The sequence below is a fragment of the Aquarana catesbeiana genome, linkage group LG05, assembly GCF_042186555.1.
Source record: "Aquarana catesbeiana isolate 2022-GZ linkage group LG05, ASM4218655v1, whole genome shotgun sequence".
In the NCBI taxonomy this organism is placed as follows: Eukaryota; Metazoa; Chordata; class Amphibia; order Anura; family Ranidae; genus Aquarana; species Aquarana catesbeiana.
Window position 1 is genome coordinate 256483238 of NC_133328.1, and position 24058 is coordinate 256507295.

The 24058-nt window shown below is 43.9% G+C and overlaps 1 protein-coding gene across 1 annotated transcript in view; it reads right to left on the minus strand.

The window, feature by feature from the left end:
• The window catches only part of FASTKD3 (FAST kinase domains 3), an 844994-nt gene that overhangs the window by 430128 nt on the left and 390808 nt on the right, over positions 1-24058 (minus strand). The window contains exon 5 of the mRNA XM_073630725.1: positions 4316-4385. Coding sequence (XP_073486826.1) covers positions 4316-4385 — 70 coding nt within the window. The remainder of the gene's footprint in view (positions 1-4315; positions 4386-24058) is intronic.

Genomic DNA, 24058 nt, shown 5'->3' on the forward strand with positions numbered 1-24058 from the left:
ATGATCGCCGCTGACATACACATAGCTGCATTTAGTTTTAAATATGGCGCCGCGGAGTTCAGAGAGACTCGGCGGAGCTGAACGAGCGCCGCCGAAATCACAGTGAGCTGAGATACACATAGTCGAGTGTATTCGGCTCTTTCCGGCGCCGCTCACAGTCCCGCCCAGTCCTGTCCTATGATGGACATAACACAGGTCCAATGGCGGGACTGGGCGGGACTGTGAGCGGCGCCGGAAAGAGCCGAATACACTCGACTACGTGTATCCCGGCTCACTGTGATTTCGGCAGCGCTCGTTCAGCTCCACCGAGTCCCTCCGAACTCCGCGGCGCCATATTTAAAACTACTCGCTATGTGAATGTCGGCGGCAATCGCCGCCGATAGTTCACAATTAGCGGGGATCGGCGTATAACACGCACCTACGATTTTCCCCTTGATTTTAAGGGGAAAAAAGTGCGTGTTATACGCCGATAAATACGGTATATAGATATATATATCTATTTATATATATATATATATATATATATATATATATATATATATATAGATCTATATATATATAGATCTATATATATATATATATAGATCTATATATATATATATATACACACAGTGGGGACGGAAAGTATTCGGACCCCCTTAAATTTTTCACTCTTTCTTATATTGCAGCCATTTGCTAAAATCATTTAAGTTCATTTTTTTTCCTCATTAACCCCTTCCCGCCGACCGTACGCACATATGCGTACTCGGCTTTCCGGGGTTATACCGGGATGATGCCCGCAGCTGCAGGCATCATCCCGGTACCGTTGTTTACAGCGGGCGATCGGCTACCCGAGTATAACAACCGATGCGGCTAAAAGACGCTCGGTTGTTATACCGGAGGAGCGGAAGGGGACATCCCCCCCTCCCGCCGCCTCCCGCCGCTGTTACCGGGCCTCCCGTGCGATCGGGAGGCCCGGTGTCCAATCGGGTACCTTCGGTGGCTGGGGGCGGGCTGGAACGAAGCTGTGGGCGGCTTCGTTCCAGCCTTCTCGTTGTAAACGCGGAAGCGACGTCATGACGTCACTTCCCGTTTACTCGGCTGCCAATGGCGCCGAATTTAAAAAAGTACACAGTATTCAGAATCGCCGTTTTTGGCGATCTGAATACTTCGAAGTACATAAAGAGTACCTGTCACCACCTATTACTGTCACAAGGGATGTTTACATTCCTTGTGACAGCAATAAAAGTAAAAAATAAAAAAATGTTTTAAAACACAATTTATAAAGTAAAAAAATAAATAAAAAAAAAAAAAAAATTTTTTTAAAGTGCCCCTGTCCCCGCGAGCTCGCGCAGCGAAGAAAACGCATACGGAAGTCGCGCCTGCATATGTAAACGGTGTTCAAATCACACATGTGAGGTATCGCTGCAATCGTCAGAGCGAGAGCAATAATTCTAGCCCTAGTCCTCCTCTGTAACTCAAACCTGGTAACCGTAAAAAATTTTAAAGCGTCGCCTATGGAAATTCAAAGGTACCGTAGTTTGTCGCCATTCCACGAGTGCGTGCAATTATAAGGGGTGACATGTTTGGTATCTATTTACTCGGCGTAACATCATCTTTCACATTATACAAAAAAATTGGGGTAACTTTACTGTTTGGATTTTTTAAAATTCATTAAAGTGTCCCTTTTCCAAACATTTGCGTTTAAAACACCGCTGCACAAATACCGTGTGATAAAAAATATTGCAACAATCGCCATTTTATTCTCTAGATTCTCTGCTAAAAAAATATATATAATGTTTGGGAACTCTAAGTAATTTTCTAGCAAAAAATACGGATTTTAACTTGTAAACACCAAATTTCAAAAATAGGCTTAGTCATGAAAGTACACACAGCACCCCATATTGACAGAAAAACAAAGAATTGTTGACATTTTTGCAGATTTATTAAAAAAGAAAAACTGAAATATCACATGGTCCTAAGTATTCAGACCCTTTGCTCAGTATTTTGTAGAAGCATCCTTTTGATCTAATACAGCCATGAGTCTTTTTGGGAAAGATGCAACAAGTTTTTCATACCTAGATTTGGGGATCCTCTGTCATTCCTCCTTGCAGATCCTCTCCAGTTCTGTCAGGTTGGATGGTAAACGTTGGTGGACAGCCATTTTAGGTCTCTCCAGAGATGCTCAATTGGGTTTAAGTCAGGGCTCTGACTGGGCCATTCAAGAACAGTCACGGAGTTGTTGTGAAGCCACTCCTTCTTTATTTTAGCTGTGTGCTTAGGGTCATTGTCTTGTTGGGAGGTAAACCTTTGGCCCAGTCTGAGGTCCTGAGCACTCTGGAGAAGGTTTTAGTCCAGGATATCCCTGTACTTGGCCGCATTCATCTTTCCCTCGATTGCAACCAGTCATCCTGTCCCTGCAGCTGGAAAACACCCCCACAGCATGATGCTGCTACCACCATGCTTCACTGTTGGGACTGTATTGAACAGGTGATGAGCAGTGCCTGGTTTTCTCCACACATACCGCTTAGAATTAAAGCCAAAAACTTCTATCTTGGTCTAATCAGACCAAAGAATCTTATTTCTCACCATCTTAGAGTCCTTCAGGTGTTTTTTAGCAAACTTCATGCGAGCTTTCAGGTGTCTTGCACTGAGGAGAGGCTTCCGTCGGGCCACTGTGCCATAAAGCCCTGACTGGTGGAGAGCTGCAGTGATGGTTGACTTTCTACAACTTTCTCCCATCTCCCGACTGCATCTCTGGAGCTCAGCCACAGTGATCTTTGGGTTCTTCTTTACCTCTCTCACCAAGGCTCTTCTCTCCCGATAGCTCAGTCTGGCCAGACAGCCAGCTCTAGGAAGGGTTCGGGTCATTCCAAACGTCATCCATTTAAGGATTATGGAGGCCACTGTGCTCTTAGGAACCTTAAGTGCAGCAGAAATTTTTTTGTAACCTTGGCCAGATCTGTGCCTTGCCACAATTCTGTCTCTGAGCTCTTCAGGCAGTTCCTTTGACCTCATGATTCTCATTTGCTCTGACATGCACTGTGAGCAGTAAGGTCTTATATAGACAGGTGTGTGGCTTTCCTAATCAAGTCCAATCAGTATAATCAAACACAGCTGGACTCAAATTAAGGTGTAGAACCATCTCAAGGATGATCAGAAGAAATGGACAGCACCTAAGTTAAATATATGAGTGTCACAGCAAAGGGTCTGAATACTTAGGACCATGTGATATTTCAGTTTTTCTTTTTTAATAAATCTAAATGTCAACAATTCTGTGTATTTCTGTCAATATGGGGTGCTGTGTGTACCATTAAGGAGGAAAAAAATGAACTTAAATGATTTTAGCAAGTGGCTGCAATATAACAAAGAGTGAAAAATTTAAGGGGGTCTGAATACTTTTCGTCCCTAGTATATACTACATATACACACACATATATATATATATATATATATATATATATATATATATATATATATATATATATTACACATACATATACACACACACAAACTGTAATTACAATCCATTCTAGGAAACAAGGTTTCTAAAACATTAATACACATTGGAAAGTGTTGTGGAAAATTTTATTAATGTATGTTGTCAGATGCCCCCCAGTGTCAGTTATGCTGTAATACGCTCATGTGAGGGTATTCGCACATACAGACACTGGTGGAAGACCATTGGATGCGGAAACCTTCCCGTGGACAAGGCGGATCTGTTTGCTCTTTTAAGGATGTCTGTTTATGCCTCTCCAAGGACTTGACCACTCTATGGCGATCGCATTTCAACTCCTAAGTAAGCAAGTCTGCGTACATGGGAACCATAGCATAACCATACAATATTATGGCCCACTGGGCCATGGTATAGTACGGTTCGCATCACTGGTAGCAGTGGGAATGTGCACACGGTTGTGTTCAAAACCATGTGCTTGCCGCATGGTTTTGCACACCACCGTCTGCACACATCACTACTGCATTTCTATTTGATTATATGCATCTGTCATTGGTTCTTTTGAATGAATACAAGTTTCTGATTGGCTGATTCTGAAGTCAGCAGCCTCTTTTGTTATCCATGTGTTTAGTATAAATAAAAGCCACTTGGCTATCTTGCTCAGGATTTGCACTGAGCTTGAGGTGACACCAATGTCTGTTTGTGTTACTTGGAGAGATAAATGAGCGCACTTTCCTGGTATTATATAAGAGAGCTTTTTGTGCTTTTAAGCGCAAAGAAATTATATGCTTATAGGGAGAAGCTTACATTTTCCTTGACAAAAGCTAAAACAAAAAAATACATTTGGTACTACAGACAGAAGAGGAACAACATCATGCTGACCTTTTTGAAGATTTCTTTAAATTATATTTGGATAAAACAATCCCATCTGCATCCAGACCAATTTCTACATCTAACAAGGAAAAGAAAACTTTTATAATGACATGAAGACAAAAGAAACTTTACATACATTTTGACTTGTTCCTAGTTTCCTGAGCAGTTGGTATTAAGTGTTATAACTACATAACAGACACAAGAGATATTATACAGTAGATACTAATAATTATAATACATGCATGAATAATTATTTGGACTTCTCAGGACCTCTGGCTTTTTAATCCAAAGCATCACAACACATATAATATACAGTTAGGTCCATATATATTTGGACACAGACACAATTTTAGATTTTTCATGTATTTACCAAAATATTCAAGCTATAGTTATATAATGGATATGGGCTGAAAGTGCACATTTGAGGGTATGTACATTGTTTAATTTGAGGGTATGTACATCCAAATCCCAAATCGGAGGAAGGGTTGTGTGCTGTATTAGTATTTAGGTAAGCTCCACTTTGCAAAGTTGTTTAACTAGTCTTTGTCTGGTGGTTTCTTTTTTATCAATTTGTAATAAAAATTATTTTAACAATAATATTGTGTACCTCAGTGCCTATAAAGTTTAGTATCAATTTTTCCACTATTATCTCCAAACCATTAATAAGTCTGAAGAATAGAAAAGCCAGATTAGACTTTGCCAAAAAACATCTAAAAAAGCCATACCAGTTTTGCAAAAGCATTCTTTGGACAGATGAATCTTAATTAATCTGTACCAGAATGACGGGAAGAACAAAAGTGTGGAGAAGGCTTGGAACAGCTCATGATCCAAAGCACACAACCTCATCTGTAAAACATGGTGGAGGCAGCGTGATGGCATGGGCATGCATTGCTTCCAGTGACACTGGGTCAGTGGTGTTTATTGATGATGTGACAGAACACAGAAGCAGCCGGATGAATTCTGCACTATTTAGAGATATACTGTCAGCCCAGATTCAGCCAAATGCAGCAAAGTTGATTGGATGGTGCTTCACAGTACACATGGACAATGATCCAAAACACAATGCAAAAGCAAGCCAGGAGCTTTTGAAGGAAAAGAAGTGGAATGTTCTGCAATGGCCGAGTCATTCTCCTGATCTCAACCCAATTGAGCATGCATTTTACTTGCTGAAGGCAAAACTTAAGGCATAAAAACAAAGAACAACTGAAGACTAGCAGTTAGAGCCTGGCAAAGCATCAGAAAGGAGGAAACCCAGTCTTTGGTAATGTCCATGGGTTCCAGACTTCAGGAAGTCATTGCCAGTAAAGGATTCTCTACAAAATATTAAAAATGAACATTTTATTTATGATTATATTCATTTATGGTCGAAGTCCTTCAACCGAGACAGACATGGAACCACATTAAGACGCCACAAGACTCACAATATAACACAGACCTGAGGTGTGCACTGGTTAGCTGGTCAGTATGCCAAAAAAGGGGGTATACCACAGATAAGTAATGGATGATTGTAGAAGAGGGATGTGCAAGGAAGTGCACTGAAAGGGGGAATGCGTGGGAGGATATCACGCACCGGGATACAGGGGATCCAAGGGATACAGGTGAGTGGACTGCTTAAATACCCCCCGGGTTCCTCCCATAAATTCAGGCCACCATACTGGCCCTCTTATTTATGGTCGAAGTTCTTCAATCGAGACAGACATGGAACCACATAAAGACACCAAAAGACTCACAACATAACACAGACCTGAGGTGTGCCCTGGTCAGCTGGTCGGTATGCCAAAAAAGGGGGCAAAAATACCAGGATAGAAACATAATGTTTTATTGGACATATGACATGTGCCCTGGTCAGCTGGTCGGTATGCCAAAAAAGGGGGCAAAAATACCAGGATAGAAAAATAATGTTTTATTGGACATATGACATTTATTGAGCAAGTTTGGTGAAGGCTTGTGACAATGTACCAGGCAAAGCAGGCAGACTTCCACCTGCCCAACCTCCTGATGATGTGGTCCGGTACCCCGTGCCGAGAGGCAGCTGATGCTGCTCCGATATGGAAGGAGTGCCCAGAAAACCGGCTGGGATCGAGGCCTAGGTTAGCCAGGAGGATACGAACATGTCTGATGAACTGGCTAGCACTCAGGGGGCTAGTAGGAAAAGGCAACAGTGAGTTGAGTATTAGTGTCAGGAAGCTAGTTGTTATGTAATTTGGACAGGGTATAATCCCCAATCCTCATTAAATTTAATAGGTACGATGCCCGGCGGGTGTGGAGAGGTGACTCGTTGTACATCTTGCGGCATTTATGCGTTCCTTGATCATCCGATCGAGGGTGAATACTGCTGTGCAAAATGTAAGCGCATTGTTTCCCTAGAAGCCCAGGTTCTGAATCTGGGGAAGCAACTGTCAGCACAGAGAAGTCCCTCCATACTAAAGGAGAGCCAGGAACGTACACGGAAGGTGCCGGCGGGGGCCAGCACAGAGGCAAAGAGGTGCAGGCACTAGTAAAGAGTAGATGGGTGACAGTCAGGAAGGGTAGAAGGGGGAGTGCCAGGGAGGCCAATCCAGGGCTGGAGCATGCCAATAAGTAGGCTCCATTAAGTGACATTGGTGAAACCAGTCAGGGACAAGTACTGCTGGAGTGAGGGACTCTCCTAGCTGCTGGGGGAAGAACTCCTCCAGTGAAAGTGGGGGGGAAGCGAAGGGAAAGGAAAGACAGATTCTGGTGGTAGGGGACTCAATTCTTAGAAGGACAGAGAGGCCAATCTGTAACAAAGAAAAACAACAAAAACTGGAGACCAAGCTCATCTAGATGAAAGTCCTATGGGGCAGGTCTCGGTGAGGCCACCGGGTGGTGATCCTCTAAATACAAAAGCATATATATTCAAAAAAGATAGGGACAAAGGTCCCAAAAGGTATTCTTCAGAAAGGATACAGAAAGTGTAAAGGACTAATTTAACTTTATTTAATTGTACAAAAACAAATACTTGCAAAAATACTTGTCTAAAATAATGAAAAAGATCCCAAATCCCTCCTCCAAACACATTTAATTAAAATTAAGACAAGAAGGTCTTAATGGAACACCGGTGTCCATAACAAATCCAGCCATACACATCAGTCACCCATCTCACACACACGGTTCAATCTGATTGTTGTATATTCACCGCAGATTGGCCTGGTAACTCAATAGAGACAAAAGTCACTGTAATATAGATGAGATTAGCCAGCGCTGATTATGTATAGAGAGTTTGTGTGTTTCGCTCAGCACATAACTTCCACTCAAACTTGTAAAGCAGCAATGCATATGGATTTCAAAATCGCACAGATTGAAAAGCGCAGCTCATTGGTTGCTATGTAGGTATGGATCACAATTGATTAATCAGGGATAACATCGGTCAAAGGATGTTCAGCAAGTAACTTCCACTCAGACTTGTAAAGCAACAATGCATATGGATTTAAAAATCGCACAGTTTGAAAAGCGCAGGTCATTGGTTGCTATGTAAGTATGGATCACAATGGATTAATCAGGAATAGCATCGGTCAAAGGATGTTCAGCAAGTAACTTCCACTCAGACTTGTAAAGCAGCAATGCATATGGGTTTCAAAATCGCATAGTTGAAAAACGCAGGTCATTGGTTGCTATGTAAGTATGGATCACAATTGATTAATGAGGGATAGCAACGGTCAAAGGAAACAGTAACGGTATTAAGGCAGGGGGTTAACCCAGTACAGCTCACCGTTCTGACGTCTTGATCCGTATGTCTGTATCCCCTATGTTCATACAAGTGGACCAGCCCTCAGCGATAGCGACTCATAAGTCACCGGATATACTCAGTCATTGGAGATATTAGGTGGATCTTCCTTCCATTTGGAAAGGACAAAATGGGTAATAGTCCTTCACAGACCTTCCTTAGAGTTGCTCCCTGTTGAGTAGTCCTGGTTCATCTTTCAAAGAGTCCTATATATAATGCAGATGCTTGCCAAGTTGTCCTAATCACACCAACAAGTGGCTTAAGAGAAGGTTGCTGAGTGCTGGATGATTAGTGCTGAGCCGAGATTCGGATGGGTGATCTGGGTTTGCCAGGTGGATGGACAGGTCGGTGTTCACATCGCTGGAGACATGTGAGTATGTCTTACTTGCTTACATGTTTCGCTTGTAACCCAAGCTTCTTCAGAGAGATATGCATTGCTGCTTTACAAATTTGAGTGGAAGTTAAATGCTGAGCGGAACACACGAACTCTCTATACATAATCACCGCTGGCTAATCTCATCTATATTACAGTGACTTTTGTCTTTATTGAGTTACCAGGCCAATCTGCGGTGAATATACAACAATCAGATTGAACCGTGTGTGTGTGAGATGGGTGACTGATGTGTATGGCTGGATTTGTTATCGACACCGGTGTTCCATTAAGACCTTCTTGTCTTAATTTTAATTAAATTTGTTTGGAGGAGGGATTTGGGATCTTTTTCATCATTTTAGACAAGTATTTTTGCAAGTATTTATTTGTTTTTGTACAATTAAATAAAGTTAAATTAGTCCTTTACACTTTTTGTATCCTTTCTGAAGAATACCTTTTGGGACCTTTGTCCCTATCTTTTTTGAACAATCTGTAACAAAGACCTAAAGTGCCGAACAGTATGTTGTCTACCGGGCGCTCGGGTTCGGCACATCACGGATCTGGTGGACAGATTACTGGGAGGGGCTGGGGAAGACCCAGCTGTCATGGTGCACGTTGGCACCAATGACAAAGTCAGAGGCAGATGGAGTGTCCTAAAGAACGATTTTAGGGACTTAAGAGCTAAATTGAGGAAAAGGACCTCCAAGGTAGTATTCTCAGGAATACTACCGGTACATCAAGCCACACCAGAAAGACAGAGGGAGATTAGGGAAGTAAACAAGTGGCTGAAGAGCTGGTGTAGTAAGGAGGGGTTTGGGTTCCTGCAGGACTGGGCCAACTTCTCAGTCGATAACCAGTACTATAAAAGGGACGGACTGCACCTAAATGAGGAGGGTGCAGATCAGCTAGGAATGAAGATGGCCAAAAAGTTAGAGGGATTTTTAAACTAGGCGATGGGGGGGAGGGTCCAGAGGTAAAGATAGTCAGCACGGAACATTTTCAAGAGGGTAGTATTGGGGGCATTAGTGGTAGGTTGACCAAAGCACACAAACCCAAGGTAAGTAGCAAGTCCTAGTTGCAATCTCGGAACACCCAATAAGAGGATAATATATGACCGGTCTAAACTACGTGGCATGTTCACCAATGCCAGGAGCCTGGTGGACAAGATGGGTGAACTAGAGACACTGTTGTACGAGGAGGATTTGGATTTTGTGGGAATTTCAGAGACCTGGTTCAACAGCTCCCATGATTGGCTGGCAAACATTCAAGGGTATACACTTTATCACAAGGATAGAGAGATTAATAAAGGGGGAGGGGTATGCTTATATATCAAGAATAATGTACAAGTGAATGTGAGAGATGACATTACTAAGGGAGCTAGGGAGGAGGTGGAATCTTTATGGGTAGAGCTCCAAAGGGCTGAAGCTAAGGGGAAAATAATACTGGGAGTATGCTATAGGCCCCCTAACCTGAGGTAGGAAGGGGAGACAGATCTCCAATCATAATTTGGATTAGCAGCAAGGATGGGGAGTGTTATCATAATGGGGGTTTTTAACTATCCAGACATAGACTGGACAGAGGGAACCGCGCATTCATCTAAAGCTTGCCAGATCCTAAATGTCTTGCAGGACAATTTTATGGGTCAGATGGTAGATGCACCAATTAGAAATAAAGCGTTACTGGATCTACTGATTACCAACAATACAGACCTGATCACAAATGTGGAAATATGGGGCAATTTAGGTAACAGCGATCACAGGTCAATTGGCTTCAGCATAAATCACACAAATAGGAAACATAAGGGGAATACAAAGACACTGAATTTCATAAGAGCCAACTTCCCTAAACTACGAACGTTGCTAGAAGGCATAAATTGGGATAAAATCTTAGGAACAATGAACAAGGAGGAGAGATGGGTTTGCTTTAAGAGCATATTAAATAAGGGCATTAGCCAATGCATCCCATTGGGTAATAATATTTAAAAGAGCGAACAAAAGTCCTGGGTGGCTTAACTCCAAGGCAAAAATGCATATAAAAGCAAAGGAGAAGGCTTTCAAAAAATACAAAGTTGAGGGATCCTCATCAGCATTCAGACTCTATAAAGAATGCAACAAGAAAGGGTGCAATAAGGATGGCTAAGATAGAACATGAAAGACACATAGCGGAGGAGAGCTAAAAAAATCCCAAGAAATTCTTTAAGTATGTAAACAGTAAAAAAAGGAGGACAGACCATATTGGCCCCATAAAGAATGAGGAAGGACATCTGGTTACAAGGGATGGGGAGATGGCGAAGGTATTGAATTTATTCTTCTCCTCAGTCTTCACGAGGGAATCGGGGGGCTTCAGTAACCAAAACTGCAGTGTTTATCCTCATGACACATCACAGGAAGCACCTCCATGGTTAACAGAGAACAGAATTAAAATTAGACTTGGGAAAATTAACATGAATAAATCACCGGGACCAGATGGCTTGCACCCGAGAGTACTTAGGGAACTCAGTCAAGTAATTGCCAGACCATTGTTCCTAATTTTTACTGACAGTCTACTGATTGGAATGATACCAGCTGATTGGAGAAAAGCCAATGTAGCACCAATATTTAAAAAGGGCCCAAAATACATCCCTGGGAATTACAGACCAGTTAGCAGTTATCTGGATTTTGCAAAAGCATTTGACACAGTTCCCCATAAAAGTTTACTGTACAAAATAAGGTCCGTTGCCATGGACCATAGGGTGAGTACATGGATTGAAAACTGGCTACAAGGGTGAATTCAAAGGGTCGTGATAAATGGGGAGTACTCGGAATGGTTAGGGGTGGGTAGTGGGGTCCCCCAGGGTTCTGTGCTGGGACCAATCCTATTTAATTTGTACATAAACGACCTGGTGGCTGGGGTAAACAGTTCAATCTCTGTATTTGCGGACGATACTAAGCTAAGCAGGGCAATAACTTCTCCGCTGGATGTGGAAACCTTACAAAAAGATCTGAACAAATGAAAGGGGTGGGACACTACATGGAAAATGAGGTTCAATGTAGAAAAATGTAAAATAATGCATTTGGGTGGCAAAAATATGAATGCAATCTATACACTGGGGGAAAAACCTCTGGGGAAATCTAGGATGGAAAAGGAGCTGGGGGTCCTAGTAGATGATAAGTAAATTAATTAATTAGGAAGGTCTGTGCTTAGGACATGTGTGCAGATTGCAGCCTCCCCAAAAAGCCCCCTGTAAGAGGGCTCTAGAATATAGAAAAGAAAGAAGATGTGAAGGGGCGAGTGGCGCTACCTATATGTCAAATAGTGCTCTACCAAATCACTCTATAGCGGCTAAATATTAAAAGACACAGTGCTATTGTGGAATAAATTATAACAAAACAGTTACCATAAAGGTGATAGTGTAATAGTTATCACACCTCACCTACCACAGTAGGTGAGTACTAAAGCCCTCTAGGTGTGGGCACCAATCCTACACAGGAGAAGTTGTCACCAAAAATGTAATAGCTTACAAATTAGTGTAACATAAAAATAAATCCTCTCCTTATATCAGTGCATAAAACATTCAAACATGAATATCATGATCCTCTACTTATAACAGTGCATATAATGTCCAAACCCAAAATACAGGATGTTAGTGAACCCAAAAACCAAATCCAAATTAGAATGCAAAAATGCACCAAAAAACAAAAAAGTTATACAAAATCGCATCAAAATGTAATTATTGCACCATATATAAAAACATGGTGCGATGGTCCCTTGATAACACCATAAAATTCATAAACACAAATCAGTTAATACAGAGATCGGGATAAGGATAAGGAGACCTTATCCCAATCTCTGTATTAACTGATTTGTGTTTATGAATTTTATGGTGTTATCAAGGGAAAGCAGGTGTATAATTATCTACCTTCACCTGAAACCATATTTGGTCCGCCCCGGGTTGGGCTCCTCTTTAACACCGTTATGGGGTTCATGGTTCCCAGTACTAGCTGGGGGGGGTCGGTGTTAAGTGGGCGGGGTTACAAGCTGCTCTCCCTTATAAGATACATGACGTGCAGTGGTAAAACATCGCTGCTGAAGACGTCTATGATGAAACGTGTACGGCGTCACTGTGCACATCATGTGACTTCCAGGAGGCTGAGCAAGTAGTTGGAACGCAATCAGAGTGCACGCTGTCCACCTACAGCTCGGTTGCCTATGCTCTATACCAGCAAGTGCAGCCCCTATGGGACTAGGTATTACGCTGCATTTTTTGTCTGTTTGTTTTTATACATTTTTCTAAATAATTTTTTAATAAATAGAAGTTTTGGAAATACTGCACTATGGGAGCCAATTTCTCTTTTTTATGAGGATTATGAAAATTACATCTTTTTTCAACCCGGATATCCCAAGGTTGCTCGAAGAACTGCAGAGGCTGACACCAGTGGTTACCTGCCAACCAAAGGAGCTACATGCGCATTACCCCTGTAGGGCTAGTAGGATCTGGTGAGTGGGGACCTTTGAGGGGGAGCACGCAAGTCACCTGTCAAGATTCTGTAATCACTAAAGTCACCTGCTACAATTCCTCTAAACACGAACAGTCACCTTCATTGGGATGAATGCATCTATGTGGTCTTTGTATACAGTGCGATAAACTGCATCTTGGTACAATTTTTAATTTTGGTGGGATTTTTGCATTTTTTCTGTTTTTGGTGCGATTTTTTGCATTTTTTTTTTGTTTGTTTTTTTGCATCTTGGGTATACACCTTCATTTATGACTGGGACACTATATGTATACACTTATATGTTTTTGTATATGGTGCGATAATTACATTTTGGTGCAACTTTTTATAACTTTTTTGTTTTTTGGTGCGATTCTTTGCATTCCTATTTGAATTTGGTTTTTGGGTTCACTCACATCCTGTATTTTGGGTTTGGACACTATATGTACTGTTATAAGCAGAGGATCACTATATTATCATGATATTCATGTTTGGATGTTTTATGCACTGATATAAAGAGAGGATTATTTTTATGTTACACTAATTTGTAAGCTATTACATTTTTGGTGACAACTTCTCCTGTGTAGGATTGGTGCCCACTCCTAGAGAGCTTTAGTACTCACCTACCGGGGGAGGTGAGGTGTGATAACTATTACACTATCACCTTTATGGTAACTGTTTTGTTATAATTTATTCCACAATAGCACTGTGTCTTTTAATATTTAGCCACTATAAAGTGATTTGGTAGAGCACTATTTGACATATAGGTAGCGCCACTCGCCCCTTCACATCTTTCTTTCCTAGTAGATGATAGGCTCAGCAATGGCATGCAACGCCAAGCTGCTGCTAACAAAGCAAACAGAATATTGGCATGCATTAAAAAGGGGATCAACCCCAGAGATAAAATGATAATTCTCCCACTCTACAAGACCCTGGTCCGGCCGCACCTAGAGTATGCTGTCCAGTTCTGGGCACCAGTCCTCAGGAAGGATGTACTGGAAATCGAGCGAGTACAAAGAAGGGCAACAAAGCTAATAAAGGGTCTGGAGGATATTTATAGGGAAAGGTTGCGAGCACTGAACTTATTCTCTCTGGAGAAAAGACGCTTGAGAGGGGATATGATTTCAATATACAAATACCATACTGGTGACCCCACAATTGTGATAAAACTTTTTCGTAGAAGGGAGTTTAACAAGACTCATGGCCACTCATTAAAATTAGAAGAAAAAATGTTTAACATTAAACTACGTAGAGGGTTCTTTACTGTAAGAGCAGCAAGGATGTGGAATTCCCTTTCACAGGCTTTGGTCTCAGCGGGGGCATTGATAGTTTCAAGAAACTATTAGATAAGCACCTGAACGACCGCAACATACAGGGATATACAATGTAATACTGACATATAATCACACACATAGGTTGGACTTGATGGACTTGTGTCTTTTTTCAACCTCACCTACTATGTAACAATGGGCAGGAGCTAGACTAGCTAGGCAGGTGTGACAACTGGTCAAGGACCACTACTGGGCACCAATCGCTGTGGGTCTGGAAGAACTTGATGTCAAGCCCGGTGCAAGACTGTTGGGTCTTGGACACTGCTAGGTGTAGTAAGAAATGGTCTTGGAGGAGGGCTAGGTGGCACATGCGTAGAACATGGCAACCGGGGCCACTGTAGGTGAACTCCACTGGCCGCAGGAAACCGTAGAAGGCCAGGTAGATAGCCGTTTGGATGAAAAGGCTGGGCAGTAACCCAAAGGGGGACCGTAACAGGACAGCCGACATGTCCCGAAACGTGGCACTTCAGATGGGCAAGCGTTTGCTACCTGCTATTGGCTGATGTTTCTGGATGCCGCGTAGGTTGGCTTTGACCACGTGAGCCATAAAGCTTTTCAGGGTCCTGTAAGGACAGGAAATGTTGGATGCCAGCCAAGTACAGCCTTATGATGTTGTGGAGTCAGCTGTATGTGACAGTATGACACGAAGGCCAGGACGTGCTTGATGTCACCTGTTCCCGACCAGGGGCACGTGGCTAGGAACCTGCAATACGTGTTTCAGGCCATGTGGTAGGCCTTCAGTGTGTTGCGAGACAATGACTGGTTTATAAGTTGGGTTGCGTTGCGAAGGTGGTCCTTCAGCCCATCATCAGCTGTGACCAAGGTGGGATATGAGAAGTGGTCCGGTCGGCTTCAGGCTTCTGCAGGAAAAACAGGAAATTAAGGCGGGACAGAGCCTGCATAGGAAGGACATGATGGCCAGGGACTTGGACCTGCCTTTGTTGACAATTTCGGCCATGGCCAGGTTGTCTGTGAAGAAGACCGTGGTCTGTCCTACCCAGGTGGGGCCCCAGACCTGAGCTGCTGCAACGATGGGGTAGAGCTCGAATAAGTAGGACGTCTGGCTAAACCCGGGGGACCAGGAGAATCTCTTGTGGCCATGGACCTGTGAACCAATGAGAAGAAAATTGCAGTGAAGCCTGTGGAGGCTGCTGCGTCTGTCACTACGTGAGGTGACGAAGCGGAAGCCACTGAGATAAACATGGACACAGTGTTCCAGTTTGAGGAACTCATCCCACACTGCCAGGTCCGCGTTAGCTGCTTGGTCCAGCCTGAGGACTTGATCGGGATCTTGTGCCTTAGAAAGGAAAACCAGGAGGTGTGAAATGAAGGAACGCCCGTGAGGGACAATCATAGCAAAGTTAAGCATCCCTAGCAGGGACTGCAGCTGTCTCTTGGTGCAAACTCGCGAAAGGGTAAAGGCGTTAATGACCGACCTGATTCAGGACAATTTGTCAGGAGGTAGGCTGGCCTGCATGGAGCGCGCGTCAAGAGTGATGCCTAGGAAGGTGATGGACTGCGCCGAGCCTTCCACTTTGTGCTCTGCTATGGGCATGTTGAGGTTGCCAAACACTACTCTTAACTTGTCCAAATCTGAGGAGGGGCTCGTCGGGCCGTTCGATCAGCAGGAAGTCGTCAGGGTATTGGATGACTTTCTGGCATTGCGCTTAGTGAATTAGGATCCAGGTAAGGGATTGAGCGAATGTATTGAAGAGCCATGGACTGCTCTTTGAGCTGAAAATCAATTTAGTGGTGAAGTAGTACGAGCCTTTCCAGTTGATGCCATGCCACAAGGACGGCTCGATGGGTAACAGTTTGAAAGCATCTGAAATGTCCGTTTTGGACAGCCATGCGCCCATGCCTATGCTAATTATGGCCTGTATGGCTAGGTCAACAGATGTGTACTTGAGGAAGAACTCTTCAGATGGAATTAGCGCGTTTAAGTTGGGGATGTTGGAAGAATGAGGTGTGGACAAATCATGAACCAAACCAGGTTTATTTGAGAACTTGCACTTGACTCTCCAGGTGCTGAATGGTGATGCAGAAAAGGGCCGATGATGAACCTCTGTCTGTAGAAGAATGTCTATGGCTTGCTCATTGGTGGAGGCTAAGAGAAGATTCCTGCACTTGTGGGTGGACTGGGGTAGAATGATGAGTCCACTGTGGAACCCGGAGGTGAATCTGCGCACCAGGAAGAGTGTGAGGAAGATGGGTGAGAAGAGAGGTAGAAGCCCAGCCACTGTACGTCCACTGAGCTTAGTCATGATGTGTTGGGATACTTGAGGATGCAAGCGATTTTGGGGTGTGCTTTGTGGCAGATGATGCAGATGTGGAGCAGCCGGTTGAAATTGCAGGTAGCGTAGTTAAAATGATTACAGATCAGCATTTTCCCCAGTGACTGGATGGGCCATTCCAACTTGTCCACCTGGGGGTACTGCAAGGAGGCAGGCATGCCCTGGCCGGAACTAGAGGTGGAGGGGAAGGTCAGGAAGTGTCTGGCATCCATGTTGGAGCACCAGTTTGCCATGAGTGCTGAGGACTGGCAAACAGAGCAGAGCGGGGAACGAAAGCCTGCAAAGTGGTGGCAGAAGAGCTTGGTATACATGATGCTCCAATTAGTGCTGGCCTGGAACTGGGCAAGTTTGGCTGTGGCCTTAGCTGTGAATGACCGGTGATAATCATAGAAGGTGAAGCACCCGTACTTGTACCCAAAGTCAACAACAGCATGGAGGTACAAATCCAGCTCTTACCTCCTTCTGGGGTTGGCCGAGCATAGGACGTCCTTAAACATCCCAAACCCCAATCACAAACTCAGTGACGGATAGCTTGCGGTTAAGTCTAAGATCCTTGGACCTCACTACCACCCACTGAGACGTCCCTCTAGGACTTGTTCTCAGCTACATTATGGACCGAGATGAGGAGGGAGGCCAAATTAACATCCTTGCCCTCTAGGATGTCCTTCCTAATGCCGGCTGGGACGAGATGTGCAGGGAAGATGATGGGGCCGATGTCCGTCATACCTGTGGTGGGAGCGCTAGGGCAGGAGCTGCGACCGTGCCTGGGGGGGCCACTACTGGGCTTTCTTCCAGGACTCCCACTCTTGCCTGGATTTCGGAGACTGCCGTGGTCGCCTGCTGAGTGCCGGGTCCAGCTGCTGCTGGTGGTGGGAACAGCATGGCCTTCCTGGCTGTGGCGGGGTAGGGAATGCCCCTACACCGCAGTTCAGCCGTGAGTTTGGGGATGGTCAATCTTCTCAGAGACTGAGCGATGCCGTGCTCTGAACCCACGGAGGGTGACAGAGGGGCGGAGGTGAGGTCCTCGCTGCTGGCTTGCGACATGGCTCCAGCTATAAGATAAAGAGGGGGGGTGTATGTTAAGAAGAGTCGGAAAGGTAAGAACGGAAGAGAAGAGTCGGAGTACATAAGGATAGGCAGGAAAAAGGTCATAAAGAACTGAAAAAGGAGCAACAGACGTAGTTAAGAAAATCGATGCGTTCCGACGAATGCTGAGGAGTGGAACTTTAGAAAACTCAAGGGTGCGGGGCAACCAAGATCAGCCAGGAGGTGACTGGACAGATAACCGATAGCCCGGGTGCCCGGTCTGTGTCATGCACAGACCTGTGAAACCAGAGCCCCAGCTGGGGCGCGAACCTGAAGTCTGGCTGTGGCCTAGGTAGGAATGTTGCGTTCTGTAGCAAGTGATGTATAGTTGGAATGCTAACACTTGTACTGTCTAAAAGCAAACCGTATAGCAACCGTGTCTGCGAAAGGAGAAGGCGCTGACCTTCCAAAAATAGTAAGACAAGAAAAGAAAATGTGACAGTAGCTAATGCCAGATGAGCAGCCCAAATCGTGTATGTGAAGTCAACAAGGTGAAAAGGGTGCTGCAGGGTGATGTAAGGGTGGAACCCGTGTACAACACACCTGACTCAATGTCCTGGTTGTGGCTTAGAATACTCAGACGACCAGAACCTGTGGAAAAGGTGACATGGAGGTCCATGTTTTAACCTGGCATGGAAGTGACCCCTAACCCAACCCCGCCCCCTTAAATGTGACTGAGCCTCCCCACCCCGCCCCCCGGGTAAGAACGTATGCGAGCCCCAACATTTCTTTTATTTTTTTTACCTGTAAGGAAAAACGTCCAACCTTTGTGCAGGATGGAACAACCTGACCTCAACTGACCTGAGGAATGAAAGACAGACAGAAAAATGTGAATGGCCGAGGTCTTGTGCCACTAGAGACAATGAGTGGCCGAGGTCGTGTACCACTGGAGACGTACTTGCAACAGCGTTTTGCAAGAAAGTAGCCTCATGAGGGAGACGAAAAACAAAGAAATCAGAGCGTGTGTGGGGATGAACCATGGTCATGCTAATTCTGTGTCGTGATCAGTCTTATTTTTATGTTCATAAATGAGACTGAAGCGTACTGACTTGTGTCGGATTTGCGAACTTGGAGTATTGCATGAGTTGCGAGTGGCTGCGAACGTACAAATGAGTTGTATGAAATAGCAACTGGGTGCTTGTAGCAGGTACCTCGAGGGAAAGACCTAGCTGTGGTAGCTTGTGCTGTGTGAAAGAAAGAACATGTTGGATCGTGCCAAGGATTAGAATCGCTATGTAGCTACGTGACTGGAATTCGAATTGAGCTGTCAGAGTGCCGAACTGATCTGCCGACTGCTGCAAGGCCCACAACTGGGATGAGTGCGGTGCAACGGTGCAGCGGCCCTGCGGGGGTGCCTGTGTGTGACTGATAACAAAACATGTCATGGAAACGATAAGTTACGAATCGGCGATGCCTGTGCCGATTGATGTCAGACAATGACCAACAACGACTCGAAGTTTTTCCGAAACTACAAATAAATCGTATGTTTGTACGACGGGTGAACAACAAGGCTATGAACAGTTTACTAATCAGCGAGGCCTGTGACGAGTGATGTCGGAAAATGACTGATAAAGACTCAGAGGCATTACAAAACTACGAACAAGCCATACGTTCGCAGATGGGTAGAAAAACAAGGCAGAGGGAACCTATGAATCTACGAAGCCTGTGCCGAGCGTTCCCAGAACATGACCGTCAGCGACTCGTAGGCTTGCGAACTATGAATGAGTTCAAGTATGTGGGATAGGAGACACCACGAATCGCAACATTGTGTATGGCACGAAAAGGTTTGAATCCTACCTGCGACAGCGAGTGGGAACTGCTGACAAAGACCACGAAAGGAGGAGCCGCAACACTTGGGTAATCGATCACACAGACTCACGAACCACGAAGTGAGCTGGGAAGAGTCGGCCAAATGACATAACGAATCGCGCACCGGAACTGGGATAAGGGATATGGGTGAGGGGGGCTGCTTAAATACCTCCCTGGGCTCCTCCCATAAATTCAAGCCACCATACTGGCCTTCTTATTTGTTCAATTACATTTGATCCAGTGAAAATGGGGGGACTGTGTATAAAAACAGTTCTTAAAATTTGTACTTGATATTTATGTTCAACCCCTTGAATTAAAGCTGAATTAATTTGGATTGTTTTGTTTTAGAAATTCATTATCTTTTAGAAACTTTAAAGAGAATTCAGTAAACGTATTATGACTATTTTCTGGCAGTAGTTTCCTCAAGTTGTGTTATGTACAACGGCCATAAAGTGTTTCTGTCCTTCCCAGGGGCTTCCTCCAAATTCCTGGATAATTCCTTCAGATCACATAGAAACAGGCAAAAGGCCCATTCCATATTGAAGTAATTTAGAAAAACACCTCTTTATTCTATTAAAATTGTACTTGTATAGGAAAAAATCAGATCACTGTATCATCAAGCACAATCGGTACAAATATGGAAGATACCGAACTTTCAGTTTTCGGTGGTGATGTCTGAAACCTCTTCCTCAATGTGTTTCATCACATAGACTTTGTCAAGAGGATGTACACGTCAGACCATGCAGGAGGACATCTTATATAGTACTTCCATCCTCACTAGCCTGCAGACATCTAATCAATGAACTCCATTAAGTAAATGGAGGCTAAAAATAAAATAAATTTAAATCTGTACTGCTATCTTTGTACAGTTATAAAATACATACTTACATTCTATTGCATTCATAATTTATAATAAATACTAAAATCGCTATTACACCAAATTAGAGTTTTTATTTAGAATTCTATTTGCAATTGAATATGGTATGTATTTAAAAATTGTACAAGAATAGCGATATGGATTTCAATTTATTATAATTAATTTCTAGCCTCTATTTAGTTAATAATGTTAGTTAATTAGGTGTGGGTGGGCTACTGAGGGTGGAAGTGCTATATAAGATGTCTTACTGCATGGTCTGACATTTACATCCTCTTGACAATGTCTATGTGATGAAACAAGTCAAGGAAGTGAAATCAGAAGCAGAAACTAGAAACCAGAAATTTGGTATCCTCCATATTTGATTGTACCGAATATTCTTGGTGATATGCAAGAGCAATTTTAATAGAATACAGATAGGTTTATATAATTTACTACACTATGGAGTGGGCCTTTTGCTTGTTTTTATAGGATCTGAAGGAGTTATCTAGGAAATTTGTGAAAGCGTAGAACGGATCCCTGGGAAGGACAGAGATACCATGTGGTCTTTCTGCATATCACATCCTGTGTTAATTGACCCATTACCATCTAAGGGTCTTATCAGTTGGTGAGAGTTCTTTAAAAATGAAGTTTTCTGCACGGTGCTAAAGTAGATGTGGGAATATTTTTACATTACTTTACTGTGGACACCATTTTATTGCATTTAATTGCAAAGTAATGTTTAGTTACAAGGACTAATTTTGGATTCAATTTATGAGTTTGCAAAATATAATTATTCACAAGTTTATTAATGATATGGAATCGTTGATTTAATTTCATGGACTTTTTTAGCGCTGGTATTGTGCATTAGTGAATTTTTCCTGTCCAGGGGGATAGGATGCTTCCAGCTGCTGGGGATGTTTCACTCATTCATTTTTTTGCTGCGATTTTCTCCCGAGCGCTTGTTCTTAAGACATATTAGATGCATATACCCAACGCAATTCTAAAGGGTGTCTATTTTATGAATTTCCCAGTTTGTCCCATATGGAGTAACTGGGAAGGGAGTGGAGTGGGGAGGAATTAGGTAGTGCTCTGACATGTAAATTTCAGCTTGAGCTTTTGAGCGCTTTTTTTTTAATTAGAGAGACTAAGTTGTCTCCAGAAAATGTGCCAAGAGTTCTACCTGGTGACAGTCTTGGGCAGTTTAGGACAAAAGATCAGGTTGGATTTGGCCCAGGCAGGCAAGCAGGGGACAACAAAAAAAGCATGTCTCCTTTTCAGTATCATTATCCATAGGTTGGACTTGATGGACTTGTGTCTTTTTTCAACCTCACCTACTATGTAACTACCGTATTTATCGGCGTATAACACGCACCTTCATTTCAAGAGGGCAGTTTCAGGAAAAAAACATATTTTTTAAATAAACAACTTTGAAGCAAAATAAGGGTCAGTGCCTATCAATGCAGCCTGATCAATGCCCATCTGCAGCCTGATCAATGCCCATCTGCAGCCTCAATGCAGCCTGATTAATGTCGTTTTTCAGCCTTCACCATCTCTCATTAATGCAGCCTGAACCATGCAGGAAATCACTGAGCCGTCATCTCCTGTTTACTCGGCTCTTGCTCTTAGCTCTCACTCGGCAGTCACACACACAGTCCCGCCTTCGCCACTGGCATTGGACCAGCTCCTGTGATAGAAAAAACACTGGTCCAATGACGGTGGTGGAGGCGGGACTGTGTGTGTGACGTGAGAACCGAGTGAGAGAGTAAACAGGAGATGATCGGCGTATAACACGCACCTGTGATTTGCCCCCTATTTTCAGGGGAGAAAAGTGTGTGTTATAAGCCGATAAATAAGGTATATCAAACTGGCATTTGGACAACATTCGTCTGTCTAGACATCAAAAAAGTCTTCAATACGTTTTTACTAGATTACCTGTTTCTGATCCAAGAGAAATAGGGCTTTGGCCTCCATTTGCTAACTTGATCAAAGTTAAAGTACTCTACCCAGAGGAGGACTAGGAATAGGACTGGGCCTGGGACAGGGGTCACCATCCCCCCAACACCATCCCCCCCAACCACCATTATATGTTGGGCTGGTCCCTGGACATTTAGACATCAATCATTATGACGACAGTCTTTTTGGAGTTACATTTTATAAAATTACCACTAGATGTGTTGCGTTGTCTATTGTGTATTGTATTTTTTGAAAATTCTTTTTATTGAAAAATTTCACTGTCAAAATACAAATTAGAGCCTTTGGGGCATACCCCGGCCAATTGGTGCACATGTGCATAACAGTGTACAACTCACCGTGCATCCCAAAACAAAAAAAACAAAAAACAAAAAAACAACCACAAAATTGGTACCCAGGTTTCACATGGTAGGATGGTGGCAGGAGATATCTTTTCCTGCAGGACTACTTCACCCTCTCTTCTGTCTGAGCTGGACGTTAGGATTAAGTGTGATCATATGACCTCTGGACTAACACCACCACTCTGGGGCGTTGGCCCTCAGCACTCAACAGGGCCAGGTAAGTTTGGAGGGTATCTAACCAGGGTGATCCCCAATGGGCTGACCATCCGTCGTAGACACAGAGTCCATCCACAGGTGCCAAAACTTTTTCATATTTTTGGGAGCTTCCTCGGGACAAATATGTTGATTAACTTTTTCCATGAGGACAGGGTGGGGGGACAGCTGATTTCCATTTTAGTACTATAGCTTTCCTTGCGTAAAATAATAGGATACCTATAAGAGTGCGGATTGCTTTAGCTAATGCCAGTTGTTCCACAAGGCCGAGGAGACAGATGCTGATTGTCAGAGGAATAGGTATGATAGTTAACCCCTGGATAAAGTGAGTCACCTCCCTCCAAGACCAAAGGTCTTTAGACAGGAAGTGATCCCCTATATAACTCCTACCATAGAGGAAGTACTTCAGTTTTGTAGCAAGCACTGAATCCTCAAAAAGAGGGGAGGGACCTCTGTGTCCCATGATGTACTCAAAGAAAAAGATTTTACAGGTAAGTATGACGAAAAAAATCCTATTTTCTTTTTCATACATCATGGGACACAGAGTTAGGCTAATATGCTGGGATGTTCCAGAGCAATAGCCTTGAGGGGAGGGAGACACCCTGCCAAACAATAGCATAGTTGCCAACAGTCCCGATTTTCCCGGGACAATCCCGAATTTGGGACCCTCGTCCTGATTTAAGACTGTCCCGATAATTTTCCCGTGGTTTTGAGTTAGTCCCGAAAAAATCAGGAATGTTTTTGCTAAAAAAACGGCAGCGGCTACAAAAACATGGCCGCCGCCGCCACCACGAGTGTTATTCCCCCTTGTGTTCAGTGCAGAGGAGAGGGGCAGCCAATCGGCTTCTCTCTTCAGTGTGCCTATTGGCTGCAGGGATTGGCGGCCCCTCCCTGTTCTCCACTGAACACAAGGAGGATGTTATCATCTGCCGCCGCCGTCGCTGCCGCCCCACCTGCACCAGCTGCACAGACACTGCATGGGTGTCTTTTGGATGAGGTACAGGGAGAGATGGAGCTGGGTTCTGTTAGACCAGGCTCCGCTGGGGACTCCTGATGTGAGGGAGGGTCCGCTAGGGACTCCTGATGTAAGGGGGGGTCCGCTGGGGACTCCTGATGTAAGGGGGGGGTCCGCTGGGGACTCCTGATGTAAGGGGGGGGTCCGCTGGGGACTCCTGATGTAAGGGGGGTCCGCTGGGGACTCCTGATGTAAGGGGGGGTCCGCTGGGGACTCCTGATGTAAGGGGGGGCTCCGCTGGGGACTCCT